The 24,601-nt window shown below is 56.1% G+C and overlaps 1 protein-coding gene, 1 long non-coding RNA gene and 1 other non-coding gene across 3 annotated transcripts; 1 reads left to right on the top strand and 2 right to left on the bottom strand.

Moving 5' to 3' along the window:
* The first annotated feature begins 1,858 nt into the window (after window positions 1–1,858).
* On the top strand, window positions 1,859–19,292 carry NARF (nuclear prelamin A recognition factor). The gene is made up of 11 exons (XM_019465816.2): window positions 1,859–2,007; window positions 3,274–3,354; window positions 5,346–5,489; window positions 8,359–8,491; window positions 10,516–10,650; window positions 12,769–12,887; window positions 14,136–14,265; window positions 15,233–15,296; window positions 16,010–16,147; window positions 16,412–16,569; window positions 17,820–19,292. Exons 1-11 carry the CDS (start codon window positions 1,981–1,983, stop codon window positions 18,059–18,061), a joined length of 1,371 nt encoding a protein of 456 aa, XP_019321361.1. The 5' UTR covers window positions 1,859–1,980; the 3' UTR covers window positions 18,062–19,292.
* Window positions 19,293–20,754: 1,462 nt separating this feature from the next.
* On the bottom strand, window positions 20,755–22,880 carry LOC128774285 (uncharacterized). Its single transcript, XR_008418839.1, has 2 exons — window positions 21,173–22,880; window positions 20,755–21,117 (listed from the first exon to the last, which is right to left on the bottom strand). It is a non-coding gene; the product is annotated as an uncharacterized LOC128774285 (long non-coding RNA).
* TRNAQ-CUG (transfer RNA glutamine (anticodon CUG)) lies at window positions 21,377–21,448 on the bottom strand. The gene has a single exon. It is a non-coding gene; the product is annotated as a tRNA-Gln (tRNA).
* Window positions 22,881–24,601: the final 1,721 nt, after the last annotated feature.

Genomic DNA, 24,601 nt, shown 5'->3' with positions numbered 1-24,601 from the left:
TCTTGGAAGCCCTACAGCCAAATCACCGGATTCCTTTATAGCGATATGCAAGAAGAAGGCCAGCAGGATGTGGATGGAACCTACAAATTCAAACGCACACACAGGCCTTTAGACCAGGAGCTCTCCATGGTGTCTTTGCGACTTCTAAGTGAGCTGCAAGTTATTCTAAAACAAAAAAATTTTTAAAAAGAGACACAAGAAATACTCAAACCAATGAATATATTAGGCCTTATTTAGGTCCTGATTTAAACTGAAAAAAAAAAAAAGTTCAATTTAGGGAAACCTAGACACTACATATTTGATGAAATTAAGTAATTGCAATTTTCTTTTTTCACACATTACGGTAATGGTATCATGGTTACGTTTTTAAAATAATGAGAAATATATACAAGTGACAACCGCAAAATACCCTGTTATTCATGCTTAAAACTGAAGGAATGTGTTTTCTGAGAGCTGCTGACCTAGATTTGAGTAATGCAGAGAATTAATCTGGGAGCCATTTAAGACCTCTTGAGTTTAGGGGCACCAGGGTGGCTCAGTTGGTTAAGTGTGGGACTTCAGTGTGAGATCAGGTCATGATCTCACAGTTCATGGGTGTGAGCCCAGCATGGGGCTCTGTGCTGACATCTGAGCCTGGAGCCTGCTTCCCATTCTGTGTCTGCCTCTCTCTCTGCCCCTTCCCCGCTTGCACTCTGTCTCTTTCTCTCTCAAAAATAATAAATAAAAAAATTTTAAAAAGACCTCTTGAGTTAACAGAGGCATTTGTGAAAAGCTGTATGAAGCACTAGAAATCCTGAAACTGAATCAAGGAAACCCTCTTTAGGCTGGGTTGGGGCCAGGCAGGGGCGCTCTCCGTCCACGACCGCTGGTCTCCAACGCAGACCCCGCAGGATCCTTGCAGGTACTCAGCTACTGCAGCAGGACCGCCCAGCCAGGAGAAGCAGTCAAGCTCGGTGCTGAGAGGCCACTACTTTACTCCACTGGACTTTCTGTTTACAATAGCCTCTGCCAACATCCCCTTTTCCTCTATAAAAGTGTGCTCATCTCCTTTGTTTCCAGACTTGCCTATTATGGTTTTGGTACAGCTAGCTTGGTCCCAATTGCAATTCTCTGTTATTCCCAAATACACCCATTTTTTCTGGTAAAATGGCAACTCTATTTTTAAGGTCACCAGTTACTTTTCCTATTCTCTACTCAAGTTTTCTAGGCATGCCTCTCGTTTCTGATCATCCTGTAAGGGGCAGACGCTGATTTTGTAAAGTGTTTATTTTCATTATTAAGAGTTAAACATTTTCATTTCAGCCCCGCAGGTGGAGTCATCACTCCCAGAATCAGTAACTGCTCTCTATTTGTAAGGCAAGCATCCACACACTTGCCTAGAACTTCCGGAGGACTCATTTCACACCCAACTTCGTGCGCCCTAAGGCGCCACGTGGTGCACACCTGCGCGTGCGCACTGCCACCGGGACCGGCCTACGTGACGCGCCTCGGGGCGGCAATGGCGATGGCCCGGCGAAGCCTAGAAACGGGCGTGAGGCGGCGCCGAGCTGACGGCCCAGCGCCCCAGGACAATTCGGGGCTGCCTCCTACAGAGAGGGTCCGCGCGTCCGCCCCGCCCCCGCCCCCGACCCGCGCGCTGCCAAAACGGGCGCGAGAACTTGCCGGGCCTCCAGGGCGTCCGCCGCACCCCGCCCCCGCGCACTCCGATTGGCTCCGGGGCCCGGCCCTCCCCTTCCCGGTGCTCTCATTGGCCTAGGCGGAGCCGTGCGGGAGGGAGCCGCATCGCCCTTTTCTCACTTCTATTGGTTTAGTGGTGAGGCCTGTCCCTTCCCAGCGCTCTCATTGGTCGAGAGGAGACTCCGGGGGTGGGGCCGGCCGGGGGCGACTACAACAAAGGGCGGCGGGTGGCGGGCGTCAGTGACCGCGTCTCCCGGTGCTCTTCTCAGGCCGAGCCCTGGCCTCCTGCCTGCCCCGCTCCAGATGAAGTGTGAGCACTGCACGCGGAAGGTGGGCTCCTCGGGGTCGGGGGTCTGGGGTCTGGGCGTGGGGGGCCGGGGGCTGCAGGGGAAGGCCCGGCTGCTCGAGGTCAGGAGGTCGGGGGCCGGCCGGGCTGGGGTCGGGGGCCGGCCCGGCTGAGATGGGCCGCTCCGGGTCAGGGAGTCGAGGGTCGGCCTGTCCGGGGTCGAGGCTGCTTGGGGTCAGGGGATCGGGGCTGCCCGCGTCTGCGAGCATGCGGGAGCCCCGGTGCCCAGAGCGGGCAGCGCCAGCCGCTGCGCGGTCCTCGCTCCCGGTCCCCCGGATCGCCGCTCCGGGCGCCTCTGCGTCCGCGTCAACCTGCACCCTTGATCGCGTGTCTGGCAGAACTAGTTGGGGTTTTAACTGGATGGAGGGCGACTGTAGATGGTTGGTAAGCTCCGGGCGCTGCACCTCGCCAGGTGTCTGGAGCTACTACTGCGTGTCAGGTGACGTTTTCAGGTGCCTTGTAGTTAACGTTACAGTTGGGGTCATGCTTCGTCTTTCTAGTTTTCCGTGCACTTGTCCATGCTCGCAAAGTATTTTTGAAGCCAGAAAAAGAATACTAAAAAACCCCCCAAAACACCAACCTCTGCAACCACTCAGGGCAGTCACGGAAAACACCATTCTTGATGTGGATGATTGAAACCATGATCAAAAAATGTTTTTGAGGAGGCTTTTCTACAGCTAACATGCTTATAGTAACAAAACTATACAGGCAGGAAGGTCTGGGCTGGTCCTCTCCACCTGCGTAACCATGGTAACTGGGATGGCTTTCCACACTTGTTTCTAGGCAGCGGAACATACATAGCCATTCAGTGCATGAATGGGGTTTTTGGTTTGTTCATATAAATATTGGTTCATATAAATATTCCATCACTTTTTTTTTTTTTTTTTTTACTTAACATACAGCAGGTGCGTTTTCAGAGCTTCGCGTACAGTTCTAGTCCATTGTGTTCTAAATATGATGTGTGTCCTGGTAGTCGGTGTTGATTTACCTGTGGATGGAAGGCCCCATTGTTTCTAGTTCTCAGTTACTAAAAGGGATACAGATACAGATAGAGGAGGGTGTGTGTGTGTGTGTGTGTGTGTGTCTGTCTGTCTGTCTGTCTCTGTGTGTCCACAAGTACGGTCGCTTTTATTTTTGTAGAAAAAACTTCTACACATGAGGTTAACGGAGGGGAGACTATGTGCATCTTTGCAAATTCAGGGAGTCAAATTAAAAAGTTGTTCTTTTATATGTTCCTTTGCCTTTTCAAGGAATGTAGTAAAAAAACAAAAACCGATGACCAAGAGAATGCATCAGTCGACGTACCAAGTCTGGCCCTGGAGAACGGAGAGGCAAGTAGTTTTTCAGTGTTGTATTCGCCTGGAGTAAACGGCTGTGGCCGTTTTTGTCCTCTTCGAGGGCTCCTGTCCCCAGCACATCATGCTCTAGGAAAGAAGGTACTGAAGTGCTGCCCTGCCCGGGGCCACACACACACACACACACACACACAGGTCCGTCATTCCGAGGCACATGACCTTTTGAGACAGATGTGCCCGAGAGCCAGCCTTCCGAGAATACACCGAGCCAAAGCAAGCTGCATGAGGAACAGAGAAAAGCGTCCTCCTTAATCGTTTATTAGAAGGAGTGTTATAGTATTGGAATATCCAATTTTATGTAATGAGAAGCTTCATTCTGTAAAATGGGAGTTTAGGTAGGTAACTTATAAAATAATTCAAATCTGATCCTGTAAGGTTATTTTTCTAGTGGTTTCTTCTCTAAGTCCGTTCTTGAGTGTTTGCATCCTCCTCAGCTAGAAGTGACGGTTTGTGTTTACCGGGTAGGGGGAGGTCGCTCTTCCCTTGGCAAGTCCTCGTACCGACCTCACTAGTGGAGAGCTGGCAACGTGGGGCGAAGAGCAGCAGGGTTCTCTGTAGTCTCGACGTCTGCCCGACAGGAACTGGTCTCGTCCCTCCTGTACTGGCACCGCTCTGTGGTCCGGCGGCCGTGGGGTTTGGCAAGCAGTGGGTGAGAACGGCACCCAGGGCACAAAGGTGGAAGAGGCGGGGAGTGCCCGGTGCCTCCCACACCCACCCGCTGGCCTCGTCATCTCAGACAGACATCTAAACCCTGGAGCCCCAGTTTCCTTATCAGTGAGCTGGAGAGTCGAGTTACTTCCCTCCCAGGGCCGTGGTGACACAGAGATAAGGTGTGCACACGGCCTCAGTGGACGCCCTGCCAGCACGGTGGGTGGTACCCCCTTACGTGAGCAGGTCAGGGGTGGGGTGCGCTTTCCAGGCACAAGGGAGGTGTGGACAGAGTGCTCTGGGGGAGGGGCAGTGAAAGCCATTGAGGGCGTCTGGGTAAGGGGACAGGTCGTATGTGTGTTTGGGGGCGGGTGGCTTAAGGTGGCTAGAGCAGGGGAGAATGAAGGAAACGATACAGGAGACAGGGTGGTGGGGCCTGGGCAGGCCCGCCGGAGTGGCAAAAGCAGGAAAGGACGCAGCACAGGCAGTAGAGTGCAGTTCTGGTTCCACAGACGCTGAGCTTTCTGTGGGATGGCCGTCTGTCTGGAGCTCAGAAGGGTGAGAGCCCCGCTGGAGGTGAAGGCTGGGGAGGTGTTGGGGGTGGGGAGGCTGGCACTGCTCTGGAAGGTAAGGCTGATGGCAGAGCAGGGGTGCTGGGCAGTCTTCCGCACAGGCACATGTTTAGGAGACAAGAGGGAGGGGAAGGACCAGACCTGGCCCAGGAGAGCCTGCAGAAAGGACTGGGTGGTGCACCGGGCAGGGAGGAAGTCCTGCTGGGCACAGTGCAGAGCGTGCTCACAGACACCCCTGCAGGCACGGAGAGGCCGTATTCTCGGTGGAGCACAGCAGTATCTACTGGGCACCGGCCGTGTGCTCCAGACCCTGGGAGTGGCAGGTCTGGCCCCACCTGGGAGCACGTTAGAAGTGCAAAGTCTTGGGCCCCATTCAGACCTGAGGCCAGGCCACGGGTTTCCATGGGGAGCTCACCCGGCCAAGCAGGAGTCCTCAGGGGCTACACAGAAGGGGTACAGGGAGGAGAAGGTCCGGGCCAGCTCCCAAGACACAGGAATGGCGATTTCTTCCCACCACACGACAGTGCCGTCCTGCTCCCGCCCTCGATTGTCATCTGTGAGACTCCCTGGTGTCACTGTGGCCTGTTCTGTGCCCCTCCAGCCCCTCGAGCTGCAGGCCTGGCTCTGTGCTGTTCAAGGGGGTCCATGTCCTGTGCTGGTCTCATGCTGCCACCCTCCCTAGAGAAGCACATGTTAGAGTTTTTACTGAAATATCAGACCAAAACCGACCTCATCTTTCTTTTATAGAAGGGAGAATTCCATAAGTTGGCCGATGCCAAGATATTTCTGAGTGACTGCCTGGCGTGTGACAGCTGTGTCACTGCAGAGGAAGGGCTCCAGGTCTCCCAGCAGAACGCCAAGGACTTCTTTCGAGTTCTGAACCTTAATAAGGTAGGGCTTCTGGGGCACCTGCTGGTGCTGCGGCCCAGGGGGCCGGTGCAGGTGAGTCGTGAAAGCCTCTGCTGGGGTCAGGGCATAGGTCTTGGCCCTGGCCCTGTGTCCCTTGCCTGACTCTGCCCTCTCCAGAGTCCGCCGCCAGCCAGAACGATCGCCACCCAGGGCTACACTCCCTCACTGACGTGGAATGAGGCAAGGTCCCCGGTCTATTCACAGAGGTGGGGTTCTGGTCTAATGGGCTCATCAGGCTGGGCCAGTGCTGTGGTCCCTCAGCTGCCCTGTAGACCTGTGTCACTCAGCTGTGAACAGTGTCTTTCCTGACAGGAAGACAGGTGAAAGGAATGGCCAGGGAGGCAGGGGAGCTGGAAGGCACACCTGGGTCTGCCCCTCGCAATGCGCGGTGTGCCTGAGCGGGGCAGAGGCCGGGAGGAACACGGGTTTGACGTGGCCCAGGACAGAGCCAAGCGATGTTCTCTGTGTTTGCCACCCCTGTGGCGTGTTCTTGGGTACGCCCTTCAGCATTTTGGGGGCACAGTTTCAGATAGAAATAACATGTTGGGTTGTCAGCATGGTGTCTGTCCGTCCCCTTCCTGGCGTTCGGGCTCCCTGGGAGGTCTGTGGGCAAGCAGCGGGATGGACTTTGAGCCGGGAGACCTCACCCTGTCGGCTCCCGTCACCGTGCTCACCCGTCCCTGCCTGCTCACCCTTGTCCTTGTCCAAGCAAGATGGCTTCAGCTGTCTTATTACACTGAGCAGACTCGGCTCACTTACGACGCATCTTGGTCCCCCCACACACTGGCACATTCCACGGAACAAAACCGCGGGCTCTTCTTCTTTAGTGGCGGTACTTTGTGCCAGAATCTCCCTTTATGCTCCTGCAAGTGATAGGTGAGAACGCCCACGTCCCGCTATGCTGACCACACCTGCTCTCAAACTCCTTGCTTTTCCAGTGTGATCACTAGAAGATCCCGTTTGCATTTTCTTGATCGTCAGTGAGGCTGAACATCTTTAACATGCTCATTGACCATATTGTATGCCGCCTGTTCACAGCTCTGTGAGTTCGAGACTGCACTCGGCTGCCAGGCGTTGAACAGCTTGGAGGGCCGTTCCCTCGTGTAGACAAGTCCAGACTCAGCCATTCCCAGCCCCTCCCCCGCAACCCCCTCGCAGCACCCTGGGCCCGGCTCACAGGGCACAGATGTTTTCTCCCGGGTGGAGCGTCTCCCGTAGTGTGTGTGCACACTCCCGTCACACTTGAGTCACTGGATTTCTGGAGCTGTGCAGGGCGCTCTCTCCTCGCTAGCTTTTAATTTGCGTTGTCATAAGAAGGCTTTTGTACTGCTAGACGCACGTACGGTTTATTGGATTTTATTTTAACAGGCCCCAGCTGCTGGTAGACCCCATCCTTCTCTTTGTTCTGTGTTCTCCTCTCTTGGCTGACCTTGTACTATTGGGTATTAACTGTGGGTCTTTGACGCGAGTTGCATTGAGTCGATAGGTTAATGAGGGGGAAGTTTATATTTTACTGAATAATCTTTTCGTCCATGATCGTGGTTTGTGCCTCTGGTTAGGCTGTGTGACCCCCCCAAGTGTTCATGTTGCATCTTTGTCTGTTCTCTGCAACGTAATGTGTTCTTGGTGTGGCTGGGTCTCTGTGGTTGTTTTGTTACACATACCGCCTCTTATCTGTTAAATTCTGTAATGCTGATTTTTGTTGGGGTGGAAAGCTTTTGGTTTTCATGTATCATCTGTATGTAGCTATTTTGTAAGCTTGATATTCTCCTAGTTTCCTAGGTTACTTCCAGTTTTGTAGGTGTGTTGTCTGCCAGTGATAACTTTTTTTTTTAAGTTTATTTTGAGAGAGGCAGACAGCATGAGCAGGGGAGGGGCAGAGAGAGAGAGAGAGAGAGAGAGAGAGAGAGAGAGAGAGAGAGAAACCCAAGCAGGCTCCACACTGTCAGCACAGAGCCTGAGGCAGGGCTCAAACTCAACAAACTGCCGTGTCCCTGACCACAACTCGAGTGGCTGGCTCACCAGCCCAGTTTCACAAAACAGCCATTTCCTTGTTATTTATTCCAGTGAGTTGCGTACCCATTTGCTGCAACTGAAATGCTGACGCCTATGGGTATCTACCAGAAATTCCGCAAACCTCTACTTAATAGTACATCTTTATGAGCATTTCCACCGAGGTCTGAATCGAGATGTTAGTACCATTTATCACCACTGTTATCGGAGGTTGAGTTTAAAGGACCTAGACAATACAATCAGAAAAAGAAATCAGACTGTGTAGGTCAGAAGATGTGAAGGTTATCATTGGCAGGGGCGCCTGGGTGGCTCAGTCAGTTAAACATCTGACTCTTGATTTCAGCTCAGGTCACGAGCTTACAGTTTGTGGGACAGCACAGAGACTTCTTGGGTCTCTCTCTCTCTCTCTCTCTCAAAAAAATAAACAAACATTAAAAAATCAAATTGACAAAATCTCTTAGGATGTACTTTTTTTTTTTAATTAGAGAGAAAGCGTGAGCAGGGGAAAGGGGGCAGAGGGAGAGAGGCTCTCTAGCAGGCTCCACGTTCGGCGCAGAGCCCCACAGGGGGCTTGATCTCACGACCGTGAGCTCATGACCTGAGCCAAAATCAAGAGTCAGGCGCCCGACTGACTGAGCCACCCAGGCGTCTCAGGACGTCATACTCTTTAGTCCTCACTTTTTCCATGTCCTTAATTATACTTGCTAGTGCTTGTATATTTAGGAGGCTTTCCGCAGAACATCTATGACATTGTGTCTCTTCTGACCTTTTTATTATAATGTCTTATGTTACTTTCCGCACTCCCCCCATGAATGACACTCTACTCTGTTTCTTCCAGAAATGTGATACCTCACAGCACAAGGTGCTGGTGGTGTCGGTGTGTCCTCAGTCTCTGCCTTACTTTGCTGCCAAATTCCGCCTCAGTGTGACTGATGCATCCAGAAGACTCTGCGGCTTCCTCAAAAGTCTTGGTGAGGCTCCTTGATGTTGTTTGTGCGTCGAGGATGCCAGTTTATGGCTGCCCTTTGTATCTCCAGAGTTCAGCTTGCAGGGGCGCAGCGTAGACGAGGACTTCCATGAGCACCTTGAGGAATGTAAGAGGAGACCCCGCAGGTGTCCCTTACCCCTTGCTGTGCAGACAGGTGTGGCCCGGCCTCCGGGAGTGGCAAGGGATGGAGGGGAAGGGGTGGCCGGGGACACGCTGGAGGTTCCTGCACTTGCCGAGGAGTGTAGTCTCGTCCCGGCTCCCGGGGCCCACGGAAGGCGTTTCGTAGAGCCTCGTTCCTGCAAGATGACTGGCATCTGAGTTCCCAGGATGTGCTCTGAAGAGCAGAGCAGTGAGGGAATGGGCTGTGTCCTGTGCACAAAACAGGAAGGTGGTCCCTTTCAGACACGGTTCGGAGCTCGGATGTGAATGAGCTAGAATGGCACTGTGCAAAATGGCGGTAAGAAGGCTCCTGTGTCACCCGCTGTCGTCGGACCAGAGCTGCCCAACCCCAGCCCCCCACGCCACCATGCACAGAGCATCTGCCGCCCCGTGTGCCCTCGTGCACACCACCGCCAGGTGGGCTCAGGAGAGGACAGCTGGGGCCGTTTGCCAACACGAGTTTGTTTTTCTGCAGTGGTTTTTAGAGACCAAGCACACGGGGGATTCCTAATAGAATAAGGTGACGCTCAGAATAAAGACGGCCGCCTCCTCGGAGCGCTGGGCGTGGAGTGGGTTCCCCGCACACTGCCTGCTCCCAGTGGGGCCACAGCTGCGAGCACGGATTTAGCTACCCCTTCACACTTGTGAACTGAGAACGCCTCAGGTCAGCTCGGCCTTACCGAAGGCCAGAGCTCTCTTCTCATGGGGAAAGGCCCTATTTTGGGAGGAAACTTTTTTTTTTTTTAAGTTTATTTATTTATTTTGACAAAGAGGTTTAGAGCTGGAGCAAGGGAGGCAGAGGAGGGAGGGGAGAGAGAGGACCCCAAGCTGGCTTCGTGTTGTTAGCACAGAGGCCGACACAGAACTCCATCTTACGGACCACAAGATCATGACCTGAGCCGACATCCAGAGTCGGATGCTTAACCGACAGCCACCCAGGCACCACTGCTTGTGAGGGAATTTTTAAAACTTATTTTGACAGAGAGAGAGACAGAGTGTGAGGGGGGGAGGACAGGGAGAGAGGGAGACACAGACTCTGAAGCAGGCTTCAGGCTCTGAACTCTTGGCACACAGCCCAATGCGGGGCTCAGACCCACAAACCTCAAGATCATGACCTGAGCCAAAGTCGGACGTTCAACTGATTAAGCTACCCCGGCTCCACTTGCGGGAGAATTTTTTGAAAGAAAATAATGGACATTATACGTTAATAAAATATATTTGTAGCGAAACTGATTTAAGGTAATACTTTAAATGATAAGATGATGCTTATCTTTATAATGTTTCTTTTTAGGAATAACTTTGCTTTTAAGATTTAGACTAGCTGCAGATATTAAAGTTATTTTAACTTTATTGTAATTATTAAAAATGTATCATCCTTACGAGCCAATATTAAGAAAATTTATTTTAAAAAGATAGCTGAAAAAAGATAGATGGTTACAAATCATAACAATTGCAGCCATCAAAAAGGTATGAGCTGCCAACTTACTCATTTATTTTCAAGACATCAAGGATCATCACAGACTGAAATTTAGCCACTGATTGGAAGAGAGTGGTGCTGGTATCTTGCAATATTCCATTACTTTTATGGGCTACCATGAAGTGTTTATGTAGATGTAGAGAGAACAAGAAGAAGCCAGAGAGAAAATACTTGTATGTTATTGTGAAAAGCGACGCATGTTTATTGTTTCAAGGAAAAGTTAAAGCACAGTCCTGGGCTTCTGCGGTTTGTGAGGCGAGAGTGAGGGAGATCGTGCAGGGGTGCCATAGAGTCTGTCCTTTGAGTCTGATCTTCGAGTCTCCGGACTCTTACAGGTCAAGAGAAGCTAAATGCTCCCCTCGTTCTTGCAGGGGTGCACTATGTCTTTGACACAACGATAGCCGCGGATTTCAGCGTGCTGGAGAGTCAGAAGGAATTTGTGCGTCGCTTCCGCCAGCACAGCGAGGAGGAGCCTGCGTTGCCCATGCTCACCTCTGCCTGTCCGGGTGAGCGTCCAGAGCCCGCTGCTGTGCCTCCGTGGGCCTGAGGCAGCGTTTCTCATGGGTCTGCCTTGGGGGCAGGAGAGGAGGTGGGTGAGGTCAGAGGTCCCAGGCCCCCTGGGCTTTTGGGTCAGGAGGGAGTGAAGTGCCCGCGGGTCCCCTGCACATCTGCCCGAGCCCCCTCTCACTGAGCCACTGACTGACGCAGACCGGCCCCCACCCCCGATCTGGCCTGATACTTGCTGTGTTCAGGGTTTCAAGCTGTTCAAGTCTGTTCACATGTAGGTTTGGAGCTTCTGGAATGTTCTTCCTAGATAATGATGCACTTTCCTTCTGGAGTTCTTTCTACCTAAACGTGTCAGGACTATGAGTTGTTCAGCTCCATACCCTTTCTCAAATTCAGGGAGAGGAGGTGAGCTTCGGTTCAAACCTATCCCTTTTCTACGATTGGCATTGTCATTTTTGCTTCCCTGTGACAAGGTGAGGGAATTGAAGCAATGTCAAGGTGAGGTGACATGACCTGGCAGATGGAATCGGGGCCGGGGGCAGTCCCGTGCTGGCTCACAGGGCTCCCCGGTCCTGGGGTACCCTTGCCGCCCACAGCCTGACAGAACGCCTCCTGTTGGGTGTACCTTTGCCCGGCACCCAGCCGCGTATCTGCAGGCCACTTCTCCAAGCACCTCCCCTCGTCCCATCCCGTCCGTGGCCTGACGAGGAAAGTGCCAGCATCCGGGTAGCGCGTTGTCACACCTGTGCTGCTGTGAAGCCGGCAGCAGCCTCTCTGTCTCCGGGGGGAGATGAAGGGAACCCTCAGGAAAAGCTAGCCTGTCTGGTTTCAGACGCAGGGAGCCGTGGGGCCTGGGACCCTGGTTCCTCCTCTCTGTCCCTGCTCAGCCGTCTTCACCCAAGGCCGGGTGTCCTCCGTGGGCCCTGCCCCTTACCTCCTGGTGTCCTGCCTGATGTTGTGGGGCGCCCAGGGCCAGCACACAGCAGCCTGCCCGCAGCCCAGAGGTGCCACCTGCCTGGGAGCCGTGTCTCGAGCTGCTGGCCTGGGCACTGAGACCGGGGGGCAGGGCCTTGGGGCCCCGAAGGTGCCACGGTGTTTGGCAGTTTCTCATCTTAACGTTTGAGGCCGGGATGAGAGAGCCCTCCTCCAGGGCCCCCTCTCCTGGGGCTTTTGGGGGTCGCGGCAGACACTTCCTGTCCTGGAGGTGACAGCTGTGCTTTGAGTTTGTTCGGACGGGATAGTCGTGTCGACTGGAGCCTGCCGCTTCTCCCTACCGGGGGCGGTCACAGGACAGTGGCTGGCTGTCCCCAGGGTCTGACGAGCAGCTTTATCGCCAGGCTTCTGTGCTCCCCCGTGTGCCGTGGTGCGCGCGCCCAGCTCGGGGTCAGCAGGCCTCTCACCAGGCTTCTGGCCTTGTAGTTCACTGATCTCTCTGACTCCTGTCACCCCTGGAAACCATAGCAGGGGTGACCCCAGAGGGCACAGTGGCCGTCAGCCACTCAGGAAATGCTTGTGCCGTGCTGGGCACGTAGTAGGTGGAGAGCAAGTGTGCTGTCTCTTGCTGTCACTGGGGCGTGAAATCCTCCTGTGGTCCTCGCCCTAAGTGAGCAGTTGGTCGTTAACTTCTGATAGGTGAGTGGCGCCGGTGGCTTTGTGGCCGATGCAGCATCTGAGCATGGCTGCCGGCTGCGAGGACGGTGTTGTGGCCGGCACGGAGGAGAGGGGCCCTGTCCCCCCGGGACGCTGCCGCGTGCCTGCTCCTCTAAGCTTGTGCTCCTCCTCTTTTGGGGGACCCCCTGTACCAGCTTTCACTTCCTTCCACTCCGTCCTCTCTGGCGAGCCGGCAGGGGCGTCTTCCCGTCCGGGGCGAATGCAGCTGGGGTCTGCGTGGCCCAAGCTGCTGAGGAAAAGCAGCTTGGCGGGGGATCTGCCACCAGCTCCTGGGGGGGATCCGCCACCAGCTCCTGGGGGGGATCCGCCACCAGCTCCTAGGGTCAGGAGAGGTGTCTGGCTTTACCCCAAGTGACAGGGCCTGGGAGCGCTGAATTCCTCGTGTGTGACAGAAAGCAGGAGGAAGCCACTGTGAGCAGCTGACAGGGGACCCGTTCTCTCCCCAGGCTGGGTCCGATATGCCGAGCGGGTGCTGGGCCACCCTGTCACCCCCCACCTCTGCACCGCTAAGTCTCCCCAACAGATCATGGGCTCCCTGGTGAAGGATTACTTCGCTAGACGGCAGGTAAGCCAGCCTCCTCCCAGAGGGCAGCACGTGGGCCAGGAGATAGGGAATGTTCCACCACGCACGACCAGGGTGGTGTCAGACCCGGACCGAGTGGAAATGCTGCCGTCCTGCTGAGGGAGTCCCTGGCCTGTCACCACAGCGAGCAGCTAGTGTCTGACCTCTTGGCTGCATCTGCCTTCACGTGACGGGAAATCTCCCAGCCAGGCCCCCGAAGGCCGTTCCACATCCCTCGCCTGCCCCGGCTCCCCCACCATGGACGGTGCCCCATCGTCAGCTGGCCCCTGTGCTGTCCCTCCCCACGCAGACCCCCCGCATGCCATCCAGGGCCGCCTTGGGAGCCTAGTGGAGGCCAGGCCTGGGTCCTTCCGGAGGTCCCTGACACTCTCATGCCATCCACGATGTGGCCCCTCCCGTGGCCTGCTCTCCGGCTGCCAGAGCCCCCACAGTCCTCCTCAGTCAGATTAGACATCTCTCCAGGGAACCATCAAGGTCTGGCCCTGCAGGAACTGGAGGAATCCCCCAGACCCACAGCCAGTTTCAAGAAGCCACACAGTTCTGGCATCCTCGTTAATTTAGCAGTGGGAATGTTCCCTTTTCATTCCTTCGCTCATAACATCACCACAGCTTGTGAATCATAACTGTGATGTCAGTGTGTACGTGTTCACTTTGGGGACAGAAAAATGAACTGTGGGACTGCCCCAGCCCCACTGCTTGGGGGAGTCCAGGAGTTTCCTGGTCCTGTGGGGCTGCTGAGGTCCGGCCGGCACCCTCCTCAGACTGCCCCGAGTAGGGTGTTTCCACCGAGGCCTCTCCACAAAGGTCACTCAGCAACTGTGCCAGCTCCTGGCGTGGCTACCAACTCCAGCTCAGCCGTAGGCACCAGAGGGGCAGCTCCGATAGGTGTCACTTGGGAAGTTTCCAGAAGGTCCAAAGGCAAACCAGCCGGGCGTCGAGCAACCATCCGTGTGGCTTACTCTTAACCATGTTTGGTCACTGTATGCAGAGGTTTCAGGGGAAACGGGTTCAGCTTTACAGCTCTTCCCTGGCATCTCCAGGCCATCGGCCTTATAGGCTCTGGGTGAATCCGCCCGGGTCTGCAGGGCACGGTCTCCCCGTACAGCTGGGAGGCGGGCACAGGTCGGAACTTGGGTCCGAGGAAGGCCCCGGGGGGTGTTGTGGGCACTGGCACACATCTGCCCTCCTCGCTTCCCACAGCCCCAACCTGGGTTTGCTCTTTCTCCCCAGAACCTGTCCCCAGACAAGATTTTCCATGTTATCGTGGCCCCTTGCTACGATAGGAAACTGGAAGCCCTTCGAGAAGACGTTCCCACAGCTTTGCACGGCTCCCGGGGTGCTGACTGCGTACTAACCTCAGGTGAGGGGGGTGCATAGCTGGGGACTGCTGGGGCCTCTGGCCCGTCATCCTCTGAGGTCACGACAGGCCCCCCGAGGGCCAGACTGCAGGAAAGTGGAGAGAGGCAGCGCTCACGCAGCGCGGAAAAGTTGCGTGTGAGCCCAGAGGCTCTGCGGACAAACCAAACCTTCACCTGGAGACAGAGCGGGGACCCACGGTGCTCCAGCGCCCTGGGCCTGCTCTAGCCTGTGTGCTGGGGTGGGGGTGGTTCCTCGGCGTCCTCCAGGACCGTTCCGCAGAACATCGCAGTCTGCGGGCGGCTTACGTCTGCTGAACCCACGTGGGTGTACTTTAGGCCAGTTCTCGGGGACAGGGACTCCTGGGCGTGGGTCCCCTGACCTGAAACTCCAGCACGAGAACCCCCGGGTCCCCGGGGGAGGGAGACAGGACAGCCCTAGCAGCCAAGGAAGGGTAGATAGTGGGTTTTCCTGAGATGCAGAGTCCGTTTTACTATCGTTCTCAGACATGGAGTCCACTCGTGCGCACGTGATGCCTCGGTGGCTGATGTAAACATTAGCTGTTTCCACAAAGCCTTCCGGGGGCCGCTGTGTGGAGGGAAGTAGGAGAACAGTTCTGGTTCTCAGCTCATCTCTTTGCACACAACCTGATACCGTGTGAGGGCAGCCACTGCGCCTTGGTCATCTGTCCACAGGAGGCTGTGTGCAAAAAGTTTCTGCTTCAGAAACAGAAATGTGGAGAGATGGCAAAATCCCTCATTCCAAGGGCAGAAGGAGGAATTGGACTCTTCTTTCACGTTTCATCAGTTTTTCATTTTCTTGGGATTACATTGCACTAGAGCTGGGTTCCTGCCTCCGTGAGCATGACGGCGTCCGGGGTCGCTTTAGCAGGTTTCCAGTGGGGAGATGATTTGGGAAACAGCTCCTGAGGACAGCTTCCTCGGTGCCTCATGCCCCTTCTTTGTCTGTAGGTGAAGTCGTTCAGATAATGGAGCAAAGCGACCTCGTGGTAAAAGACGCTGCCGTCGATACTCTGTAAGTGACTTTCAGGGAGGGGCACCTTGTGGGTGGAGCCTCCTGTATGGGGCCACGTGCAGCCAGGGGACAGGGTGTGGGGGCCCCTGACCTGAGTTTCCCCTTCCTGTGTTGCCGCTCGGCCCTTACCACAACCCGCTCTTCCTGGCTCTTCCATGGGATGTGGGCGGGCTTGGTATGAGATGCCACTTGGAGGAAGGGGGTTTCCATGGTGACACTGACATGCCAGCACCCTCCATTTCTGAACTTCGTGTGTTCCTGACATTGAGCATCGGGACCTGCCCGAGGCTGGGTCACCTCCTGGGAAGAGTGGCTCCCTTGGGCTCCACGCAGGGCGAGTGTGGGCTGTTTAGCCGGCGAGGCCCTTTCGTGGACGGTCGTCCTGAGGTCGTCCTGAGTTTAGTCAGCTGGCTGCAGTGCCCGTGGCCAGAGCCGGTGCCTGTCGCCTGTCCCCGCTGGGTACGTGCACACGCTTCCGAGTGGCCCAGAGATTCCCAGCTCTATCTCCAAGTGTCAGGGTTCCAGGGGAACGTGCCTGATGTGGGCGCACCAAGTGGGGCTCTGCCTGCTGCTTTGTCCGATCGTTAAAACTCAGGAACGTGAGTTTGTGGCCCCAGAGTATAAATATCTGTGAGGGGTTTCTCTCTTCACGGGGATCGTAAGACTTTGGACATCTGACTTAATCTTGCTGTTGCTCTTTCCTCCCTGGGAAGGTTCGGAGGCCTGAAGGAGGAGGAGGTGAGGCGCCATGATGGAGCGAGCTCCGACGGGTACCTGGCGCACGTCTTCAGACACGCCGCCAAGCAGCTGTTTGACGAGGACGTGGGGGAGGTCACCTACCGCACCCTGAGGTCTGCCTGTGTGGTCAGCGCTGCTGTCCAGGGCAAACTGCCCAAAGCCAGCCAGGCCTGTGTGTGTGTGTGTGCGTGTGTGTGTGAGTTGGGGTGGGGGCTGTCCTAGGTATAGGGTTCAGAACAGCCAAGATCAAAAAGCCTTCTTTGTTTTCGTTCGCAGACTTTTCATTTTGCTAACGTTTCCAACTTAGATTTGAAAACAATTGTCGAGCTACAGAGGAAGGACTCTGTAGATGAAAACCCATTTTGTTCACCTTACAGGAACAAAGACTTCCAGGAGGTCACCCTTGAAAAGAACGGGGAGGTTCTGTTACGCTTTGCTGCTGCGTATGGCTTTCGAAACATCCAGAATGTGGTTCTGAAATTGAAGAAGGGCAGGTTCCCGTACCACTTTGTGGAGGTGCTCGCCTGCGCCGGGGGTAAGGCACGGGGGCTCCGCCCGCAGGCCTCGCCCAACTCTGACACCTCGTGGGTGCCGCCCTGGTGGTTGACACAGTGGTCCCTGTCCTCCTCTCACCACAGAGCAGAAAAGCCAGGTGTCCCCTTAGAAAAGCCCTGGGACATAGTCCCAGAGAAGAGCTGCACCTGCGGTGGCACCAGGTGAGGGCCTGCTCTCAGTTCCAGAGGCCCCACCTGTGGCTAGGCCCCACCTGAGGGACAGAGAAACAGAGGCCAACCAGAGGGGCCGGGGCGGCTTCCCACAGCAGAGGCCACGGACTTGCTGGTGCAGTGGGTGTGGGTGTCGGGGGAGAGGATCCTGTGGCCTCCGGGTGGCAGTGGGACCACTCGTGCCCCGAGTGGGGAGGGCCCACGAGATTGGAACCTGCCTGCCGAGAGGAGGCACGGCCGGGGCGCTAGTGAAAACCCGCCAGTGTCTGGGGAGGCCATGTGGGGGCGCCGGGGAGCAGACGGGTGCGGGTGCAGGTGAGGAGGCAGGGGGGCGGGGGCGGGGGCCGGGGGTCTGAGGAGAGGAGCAGACCCTGGGAGAGCGGGCAGGGTCCTCCGCCGCCACTGAGCGTCTTCAGGATTTGGGGTCAAAAGTGCAGCTGCTGGGTGCTGCCAAGGGAAGGCGGAAGGGGACTCGACCAGGGTGGAAGTTTGCTCCAAGTTCTTTTCCATGAATGTCATCCTATAAATCGTGACATCATCTAACACATTTGGAGGTAAGCAACACGCCTACGTGAGAGGCACGCCCTTCATCCCGGCTGCGGTACTTGGGCGGGTAGGCTCCTGTGTGGGCTCCCGGGTTCCCGTCCCCTCCCCAGTGCCGCCCGGGGGCGGGGGGGGGGGTGACCAGCACCCAGAGGCTTTACGAGACAGCAGCGGCGTGACTGCCCGTTAGCGGTTTTCGTGCTCTTCTGGTTCTGATGAGTTTCAGGAGAAACCAGAGGTCCGGATTTGCATGTACAGCCCTCCGATTCTAAAGGTTGGCAGGCTATTCGGTTTTAGGTAAAAACTGTTTCCTGGAGAGCATAAGTAGGTAAGACTAGGAAGCATCCGGGGCTGCGAGCCTGTAAGCTGCTGTCCTTGGGAGCTGGGGGCCGCACGTCGAGTCCAGCTCCAGACTCTGGCCACGGGACGCCGCACGCGGTGTCGTTTCTCCTCTGCCCCGGAGCCACTCCCTTCGACGCAGAGGAGAAAAAGCATAGGCTCCCTGCTTGTCTTCCAGGGTGTTTGAACGGCAGGGGCCAAGCCCAGGCGGAGGATGGGCGCGCAGACAAGGCGCTGCTGCGGCAGATGGAGGGCAAGTACGCGGACGTCCCCGTGCGGCCCCCCGAGACCAGCGCCCACGTGCAGGAGCTGTACCGGGAGTGGCTGGACGGGGCCGACTCCCCCAGGGTCCGGGAGGCCCTGCACACCGTGTACCGGGGCCCGGGGCTCCCTGCCGCCAGCCGAGACATCAAGTGGTGAAGGTGGGCAAGGCTGGGAAGCGGGCCCCACCACCGCCCAGGGAGGGAGACGCTGGAGGAGAACCGCTCCGCTTCTCAGTCATTACTGTGCTTTCCGGAGCTCTCTCCCCGTGTGTAGGCGGCTCCCTCACTCGGTTTGACGTGGTGCTATCTTTGTAACGTGTGTTCAACTGGCATATTTTAACAAGAGAGAAGGATTGCCCCTATTCAAGTACCCTTTTATCTTAAGACCGAAAAATATCCCAAAGAACAAAAATAGAGACAGACTACTATCTTTTAGGCTTAAAAAAAAAAATCTAAAAAGTGTCCTGCGAAGAGCTAAGACCCCAGAAGTTCAGATTCATGTGCCTCAGAGCGATGTGACGTGGAAAACAGATGAGAGGCGGGCAGGCTGCGGGGGTGGTGGAGCCACGGTCCCCGGTCTGCCCGACTTGGCTCGCTCTTTACCCACTTACGTTACTCCTGAAAACATTTTTGCCAGAACGTGAACAAATTGCATCCTTTCGGAATCGGGGGGCTCGTGTACAGAGCTGGATTTCCGGATTTTCTGGTAGCAGTGGGCCACGTTCCTCGCCGCTGCAGTTGTCAGAGAGCGGTAGCAACTGCCTCCTGGGACCAGACCTCTAACCAGGGGGCCCCAGACTTGCACTTTTACATTCAGCCTTTAAGGAGAACTCCCCTCGAGGTCGGGGAGGCCTGGCAAGGGGGACGGAAGGACGGAGGACAGACTGGCTGCCCCGCTCGGGCCAGGGTGTGTGATCGGGAGGCTTTCGCCTCAGTCCCTCCCCAGCGGGGTTAGCAGGGGACAGCCTCCCCCGACCTTTGCTGTTTGAGTGACTGTCATCCTGCGGCCCGCGCCGCTCCTGTGAGCGCCTTAAAGAAGGGATAGAACGTGGTTTCCCCGCAATACAAACAAGGGCTAGCAAGCAGCCAGAAACCTCCAGAACCGTGGCGCTCCACATCTGGGCTCGTCCTCCAAAAGAAAGACATCTGCGAGTGGCCTGATTTTGGTTTTTCGAAGCACTTGGATTTGGTAAACACGAGTGAGGTTGATCCTCTTGACTCCTCCGTGCCGTCACGCCCTGGTGGGCTCCATTTCCTTCATCGTGTTCCGTATCCTGTCCGGCTTGATAGCCGGCTAGGGCGTGAAATCGTACATTTTTCCTTTCCATCTGGTCACGACCGGTGTCATCCTCCATGGTAGCTGACTGCGGAATAAACAGTTGAATGTGTCTGAGTGTGGAGAGTGTGTCGAGAAGATGCCCCTTCCCGCTGGGCCGCGTGCCCCCTCGCCTCACCATGGCCCAGAGTAGGAGGGCTGTCCTTGCTCTCGGGGCGTAGAAAGCCACAAGTCAGGTGTGGGGGCTGCTCCTCTCGCTTCAAAAGCGGTCTCTTCCAGGGGCGCCTGGGTGGCTCAGTCGGTTAAGCATCTGACTTCGGCTCAGGTCATGATCTCACGGTTCATGAGATCGAGCCCCACGTTGGGCTCTGTGCTGACAGCTCGGAGCCTGGAGCCCGCTTCGGATTCTGTGTCTCCCTCTTTTCTGCCCCTCCCCACTCACACTCTGTCTCTCTCTCTCTCTCTCAAAAATAGGTAAACATTAAAAAATTTTTTTTCAAAAGCAGTCTCTTCCAGCTGCAGCAAAGCCCCCCAGTGGCCAGGGCCCAGGATGACAGACCAGGTGTGATCACACGAGGTGTGGGGTCTCATCTGCAGCACATCTTGGGGTTATGGCCACCTTTGTCCTAACTCCAGCCCTACGTGCAGAGAAGAGGGGGAGGCCCCACAGTCAAGCTGGGCTGGTGCACAGAGTGTCTGGTGGGCAGTGGTGCCCACCATGAGGAGGAGGGCAGAGTAAGTCCAGATTCACGTTGCACCCAGGACCCGCTCTACTGAATGCTGTCACTGGAGCCGTGGTGCTGCTAGCACCTCCTGTGGACCATGACCGTGTCCGGCAGCTTTGTGTGCATGGTGGCCGTCTTGAATAGCTCTGCTCTCCAGTGCCCTGCAGAGCCCAGATTTTTCCATTGCACTTCCGCCTGGCCTTGGCCCGTGAGCCAGTCCCAGCCGTTGTAGACCCTGGTTTTTCTTCCTCAACTCTGCTGGACTGCGGATCGGAACTCAGCCATTGTCTACACCATCAGTTTGATGCTGGCCTAGGGCGTGGAGCAGGGGCACTGCCTGTGTGCCGGCCCCTGTGCTGCGGACCTGATGGTGTTCTCTGACCTCAGCTGCTGGCCCAAAGCTGAGCCTCTGGCTTCTGGACACTTGGTATTTACAACATCACCTCCTTTCCCTCAGCCATTGCCTTTGTTCCCAATCGGAAACAGAGCAGTTAAAACAGATTTTTTATGCACAAATAGGGAAATCTCTACAGGCACATCACCAAGGAGTCCTCACAGTAGGCCCCTGTCATAATCCACGAGCAAATGTGGGGGCTGGGCTCTTCTGGGGTGCTTGCCTGGGCCCCAAACCAGACATGAGCCCATTTGCACAAAGACCAGGGGGGAACAGGAATGAGGAGAAGGCTGAGCCCCGGGGCTCTGCAGCTGGCAGGAGCAGGACTGAAATCCCATCTGTGCAGCAGAGTTGTGATGGACCCAAGGACCAGCTCCTCCCGCTCCCCTCAAGAGGACAGGGTCTTGCCAAGGTCACGTGGGAACAGACACAGAGGTAGGCCCCCGGCCCTTAACTCAGGATTTGTATGGATCTGCTCTAATAATGAAAAGAATTCACGTTTCCTGGCAGTGACAGTATGAGCCCCTTTTGGTCTCCCTTTTTAAAAGCCAAGCTAGAGAGAGGAAGTACACGTTAAAAAGGGCAGAGATCAGGAAATCTCTAACCTGTTCCTCCCTCTGCGGGGGTCGGGGGATGGGCAGGAGCCCTGCTGGGCCACCCACACAACCCCACTCAGAGGTCTGGACCTGGAGGCTCCCTGGAAAGGTATGTGCCCAAGCGGAAGCAATAAGAGCCCCAGGCCTCTGTGCACCCTGAGGGCAGACTCGCCCCTGCACCAGACCATGTCCTCTGAGCCACAGGCAGCAGCGCTAGGGGTGCTGGTGGACATACAAGGAAAGGGGTGACTAGGGACTAGTCCTAGGGGCTAGGGACTAGGGGTGTCCTGGTGGACATACAAGGAAAAGGTGACCGGTGACCGAGGAGGGGCCAGTGGCGTCAAATGGAGACTGCAGCCAGGGGTCTCCACGTGAGCTCCAAAGTGGAGACCCTGGTCTGGGAAGCACCAGGCTTTCCTGCGGAGGGCTGCATTGCCCACTACCTGGCACTAGGAGGACACAGAAGGGCCACAGGTGAGGCAGGTTCCACCAAGATTTGAACTCGGATCGCTGGATTCAGAGTCCAGAGTGCTGACCATTACACCATGGAACCATAGGATACCAGGGCTGCCGTCAGGCTACCCTTGGTCTGAGGGCACTGAGGGAAGAGACACCAAAGTGGGGATCAAGGGAAGGGGGACAAAAAAGAATTGCGTAGGTCCCACCGAGATTTGAACTCGGATCACTGGGTCCAGAGTCCAGAGTGCTGACCACCATACTGTGGAGCCGGCTGCTGCTGTGGGCCCTGCACACCCTGATAGGGAGACAGAAGGGGACACGGAGAGTGAGGTCTGCAGGCTGCTGCCTGGGAAAAAAAAGATGAGCCTGTAGCCGCGGATGGTTTCGCTCCATAGAGCCCTGGGTTATGGGCCCAACACGCATCCAATGAGCCACTCTGCTGCCCAGGCCCCGAGTGTGACAGGTCTGATGGTCACAGCCCCTCCAGGCCAGGGGATGAGAATGGCAGGCTCCTACAGGGGCCGGAAGAGGGCAAGGCAAGTGCCCATTTACAAATACAAGTGGATTTCTGCTTTCCCTCCTTCAGTTTCCCGTGGAAAGAAATCTCTGAATTCATGTCCTTTTCTGCTGTTAAAAACAAAAAACCAAAAAGTCAAGAAACACAACCTTCATAGCCCAGAATGTCCGTGTCCTGGGCAGTGGCAGCAGGTTCTGTGCTGTGGTGACGGTGGTTGGATTTTGGAAAGGAACAAAAACAATGTTTTTCCCCATCATTTGAAAAGGACTCCTAATTTGCATGATTATGAATAAACTGTTCTTTTAATTCTATTTCTTCTCTTGGTCTACTTCTTTTCTGTGACCAATAAAGTTGTTTCTCCAATACAAAACTGCTTTGTTATGACCTCTTGCTGTCCAGTTGTATAATTTGAAAAAAAAATAATAAAACCCTGCACTTTCAAATAGGTATGAACTGTTCTCCCAAGAACATGCCTTTTGGAAAAAACAACTTTTATGCTGAAGCTTTTCAAGTAAAAAGCATCTACAGAACTTGCTGTTGTACATGGCGGTCTCCTCTCGAAAGCCAACAGAAGCATTGGGAAAGAGACACAGACACTGAAACCGCTGAGGTCAAACTATGAGTGTCAGCCAGGATGCTCGAAGGACATGGCTGCAGAGAGTTTAAGGACAAGGATTAAAGGAGGCTAAAAGGAGTACTCAGCGCCCCACCCCAGCCACGGCACCGGGCACCCGGAATACCCAGGCTAGGGAGCAGTTCCTAGGAGCGCTGAACTGGATCAAGCTCCACACCGGAGCGGTGGCCTCAGTGGAGGGTCAGGCCACGTGCAGGCAGGAAGGTGCTGAGGAGTACCCGCCCAGCCTTTCTTCCCTCCCCTGTAATCACCTTGCCAGTCCCTCCCATTGGCTACAGCCCTTTGGCTCTCTTGCCCTCCAGCTTCCCGTTGGTCTCACAGAAGAGAAAGATGTGGATCTGCAGGGCAAAGGCAAGACATCCAGAACTGTAGGGAACAAATACAACCTCAGATGTGCGACCACTACTGCCAAGGGCGTTGAAGGGAGGGTGAAGGTGAAGGAGGACCTGAAGTGGGGGCCTGGGCAAAGCCAGCTGGCAGGGACTTCTGCAGCATCAGTGACACACCCAGCAGGGCACAGGGGGCAGCCCTGGCTCGAAATATCAAGACTGGCTGGTGGTTGCCAAAGGGGACGAGGACCCCTGACGTGCACCCACAGGGCTGTACTGTAGGCCGCGTCTCCACAAGAGTGTTAAGAATATTGCCTATGTTTATTAAATCCAGGCAGACAGATCAGAGACGAAAAAGTGGCCGCTGGGAGAAAACAGTGGCAACCCCTCTGGGCAACACATCTAATCAATGCCCCAGGGCAGGGACCCGACAACAAAACCACGTTGGAGGATCGGTGCCAAAAGAGCCTTCTGATGAGGTGTGTGGATGGACTTCCCGGAAGACGCCCAGAATTTGCAGATTCTCCTTCCACGTGAAAACTCATCAAAAGGTCTCCACTGTAGGAAAGGCCCAATCAGGTGGCAAGCTAATTTACAGAGATGTCCGTCAGACCCTTTCTCCAGCTATCCTAGTGAAGCCTGATTAACTCCGAACCAAAATGGCCCGGGGACAAGGAAGTAGGCGCAACAACACGGACTCCTTCTTTCCCTACCACGCCTGCCCTCTGACTCCTGTTTATACGTTTTAGTGGCCAAATGTAAATCCCACTACTGGTAGTGGCGGGGGGGGGGGGGGGGGGGGGCGGGTAGGAGGAGACCACCAGCCACCCGAAAGGCAGGTGACCTCACTGATGCTTTCCCTGCAGGAGACGTGCGAGGCCGTGTCAGAAGAGATCCTAATTCCGGACCGGGACTCGTGTTTCCCGTTCAGGACCCACCGTCCCTGCAGCCTGGGCAGCAGCGCTTAGGGTCAAACGGCGCGCCCCACAGTTAGCGGCAGGCAGCGGGCCGTTGCCCACGGGACACTGTTGTCCCTTCAGTGCCTCACCACGTAGAGGCAGTGGCCCTGGAAAGGAGCATCCGAGCCCGTCTCCTCGGGACGGTCTTGCACGCGAGGGCACAGGAGCAAAGCGGCTGACGTCAGCCATCGCCCAGTTGCCGACGAGGAGCACGTCCCGGTCGTCAGCGATAAGCCACGTCCACCCGCCGGGCAAGTGCATCCCGAGCCCGTCACAGCCCGCGTCTGCGTGCGGAGAGGACAGCAGACACGGCGAGAACCACTCTCAGGACTCAGCTCTGCCGCAGGCTCGACGCACCGCCCGGCAGTCGGCAGTCACGTGGGCAGCGGGTCACGTGTCCGTGCGTAACCTCGCGGCGCCCTCGCGCCGCCGCCCCACCCTGGAGGGCGCGCGTACGTTCACGCGTGCGCACCTCACGGTGCGGATTGCGGAGGGCGGTGAGGCCGCGTGCGGGCGCGTTCCCCGGGGCCCGTCGGAGGGGCGGGGAGATGGGGGGTGGGGACCCGGGCGGGGCGCCGGGGGCAGGGGCGCGGGGTTGGGCGGCGGGGCAGGGGCGCGGCCAAGGCGGTGGGAAGGGGCGCGGGCTCCTCGGGGCTCCTACCCTCGCGGGGCGGTGGCGACCTTCTCTTCCCGACTCAGCCACCGGGGCGCCCCCGGCAGGTCAGGGCCCGGGAGGCGGGGCCAGCGCAGGATGGGTGGCGCCTGCCCTTCGGAGCTCCCTTTGTATGAAAAATGGAAAATTCGGAGT

This window comes from Panthera pardus, unplaced genomic scaffold (assembly GCF_024362965.1).
Source record: "Panthera pardus isolate Hobbes unplaced genomic scaffold, ASM2436296v1 HiC_scaffold_3, whole genome shotgun sequence".
Classification (NCBI taxonomy): Eukaryota; Metazoa; Chordata; class Mammalia; order Carnivora; family Felidae; genus Panthera; species Panthera pardus.
This window is presented reverse-complemented; position numbering and strand designations above follow the sequence as displayed.

Bases quoted from the DNA above. Each gene is read 5' to 3' on its own strand.
- NARF (XM_019465816.2), top strand. From the start codon at position 1,981: ATGAAGTGTGAGCACTGCACGCGGAAG. The intron at 8,492-10,515 runs GTGAGGCTCCTT...TCGTTCTTGCAG, and splicing joins CGGCTTCCTCAAAAGTCTTG to GGGTGCACTATGTCTTTGAC. The intron at 15,297-16,009 runs GTAAGTGACTTT...CTCCCTGGGAAG, and splicing joins GACGCTGCCGTCGATACTCT to GTTCGGAGGCCTGAAGGAGG.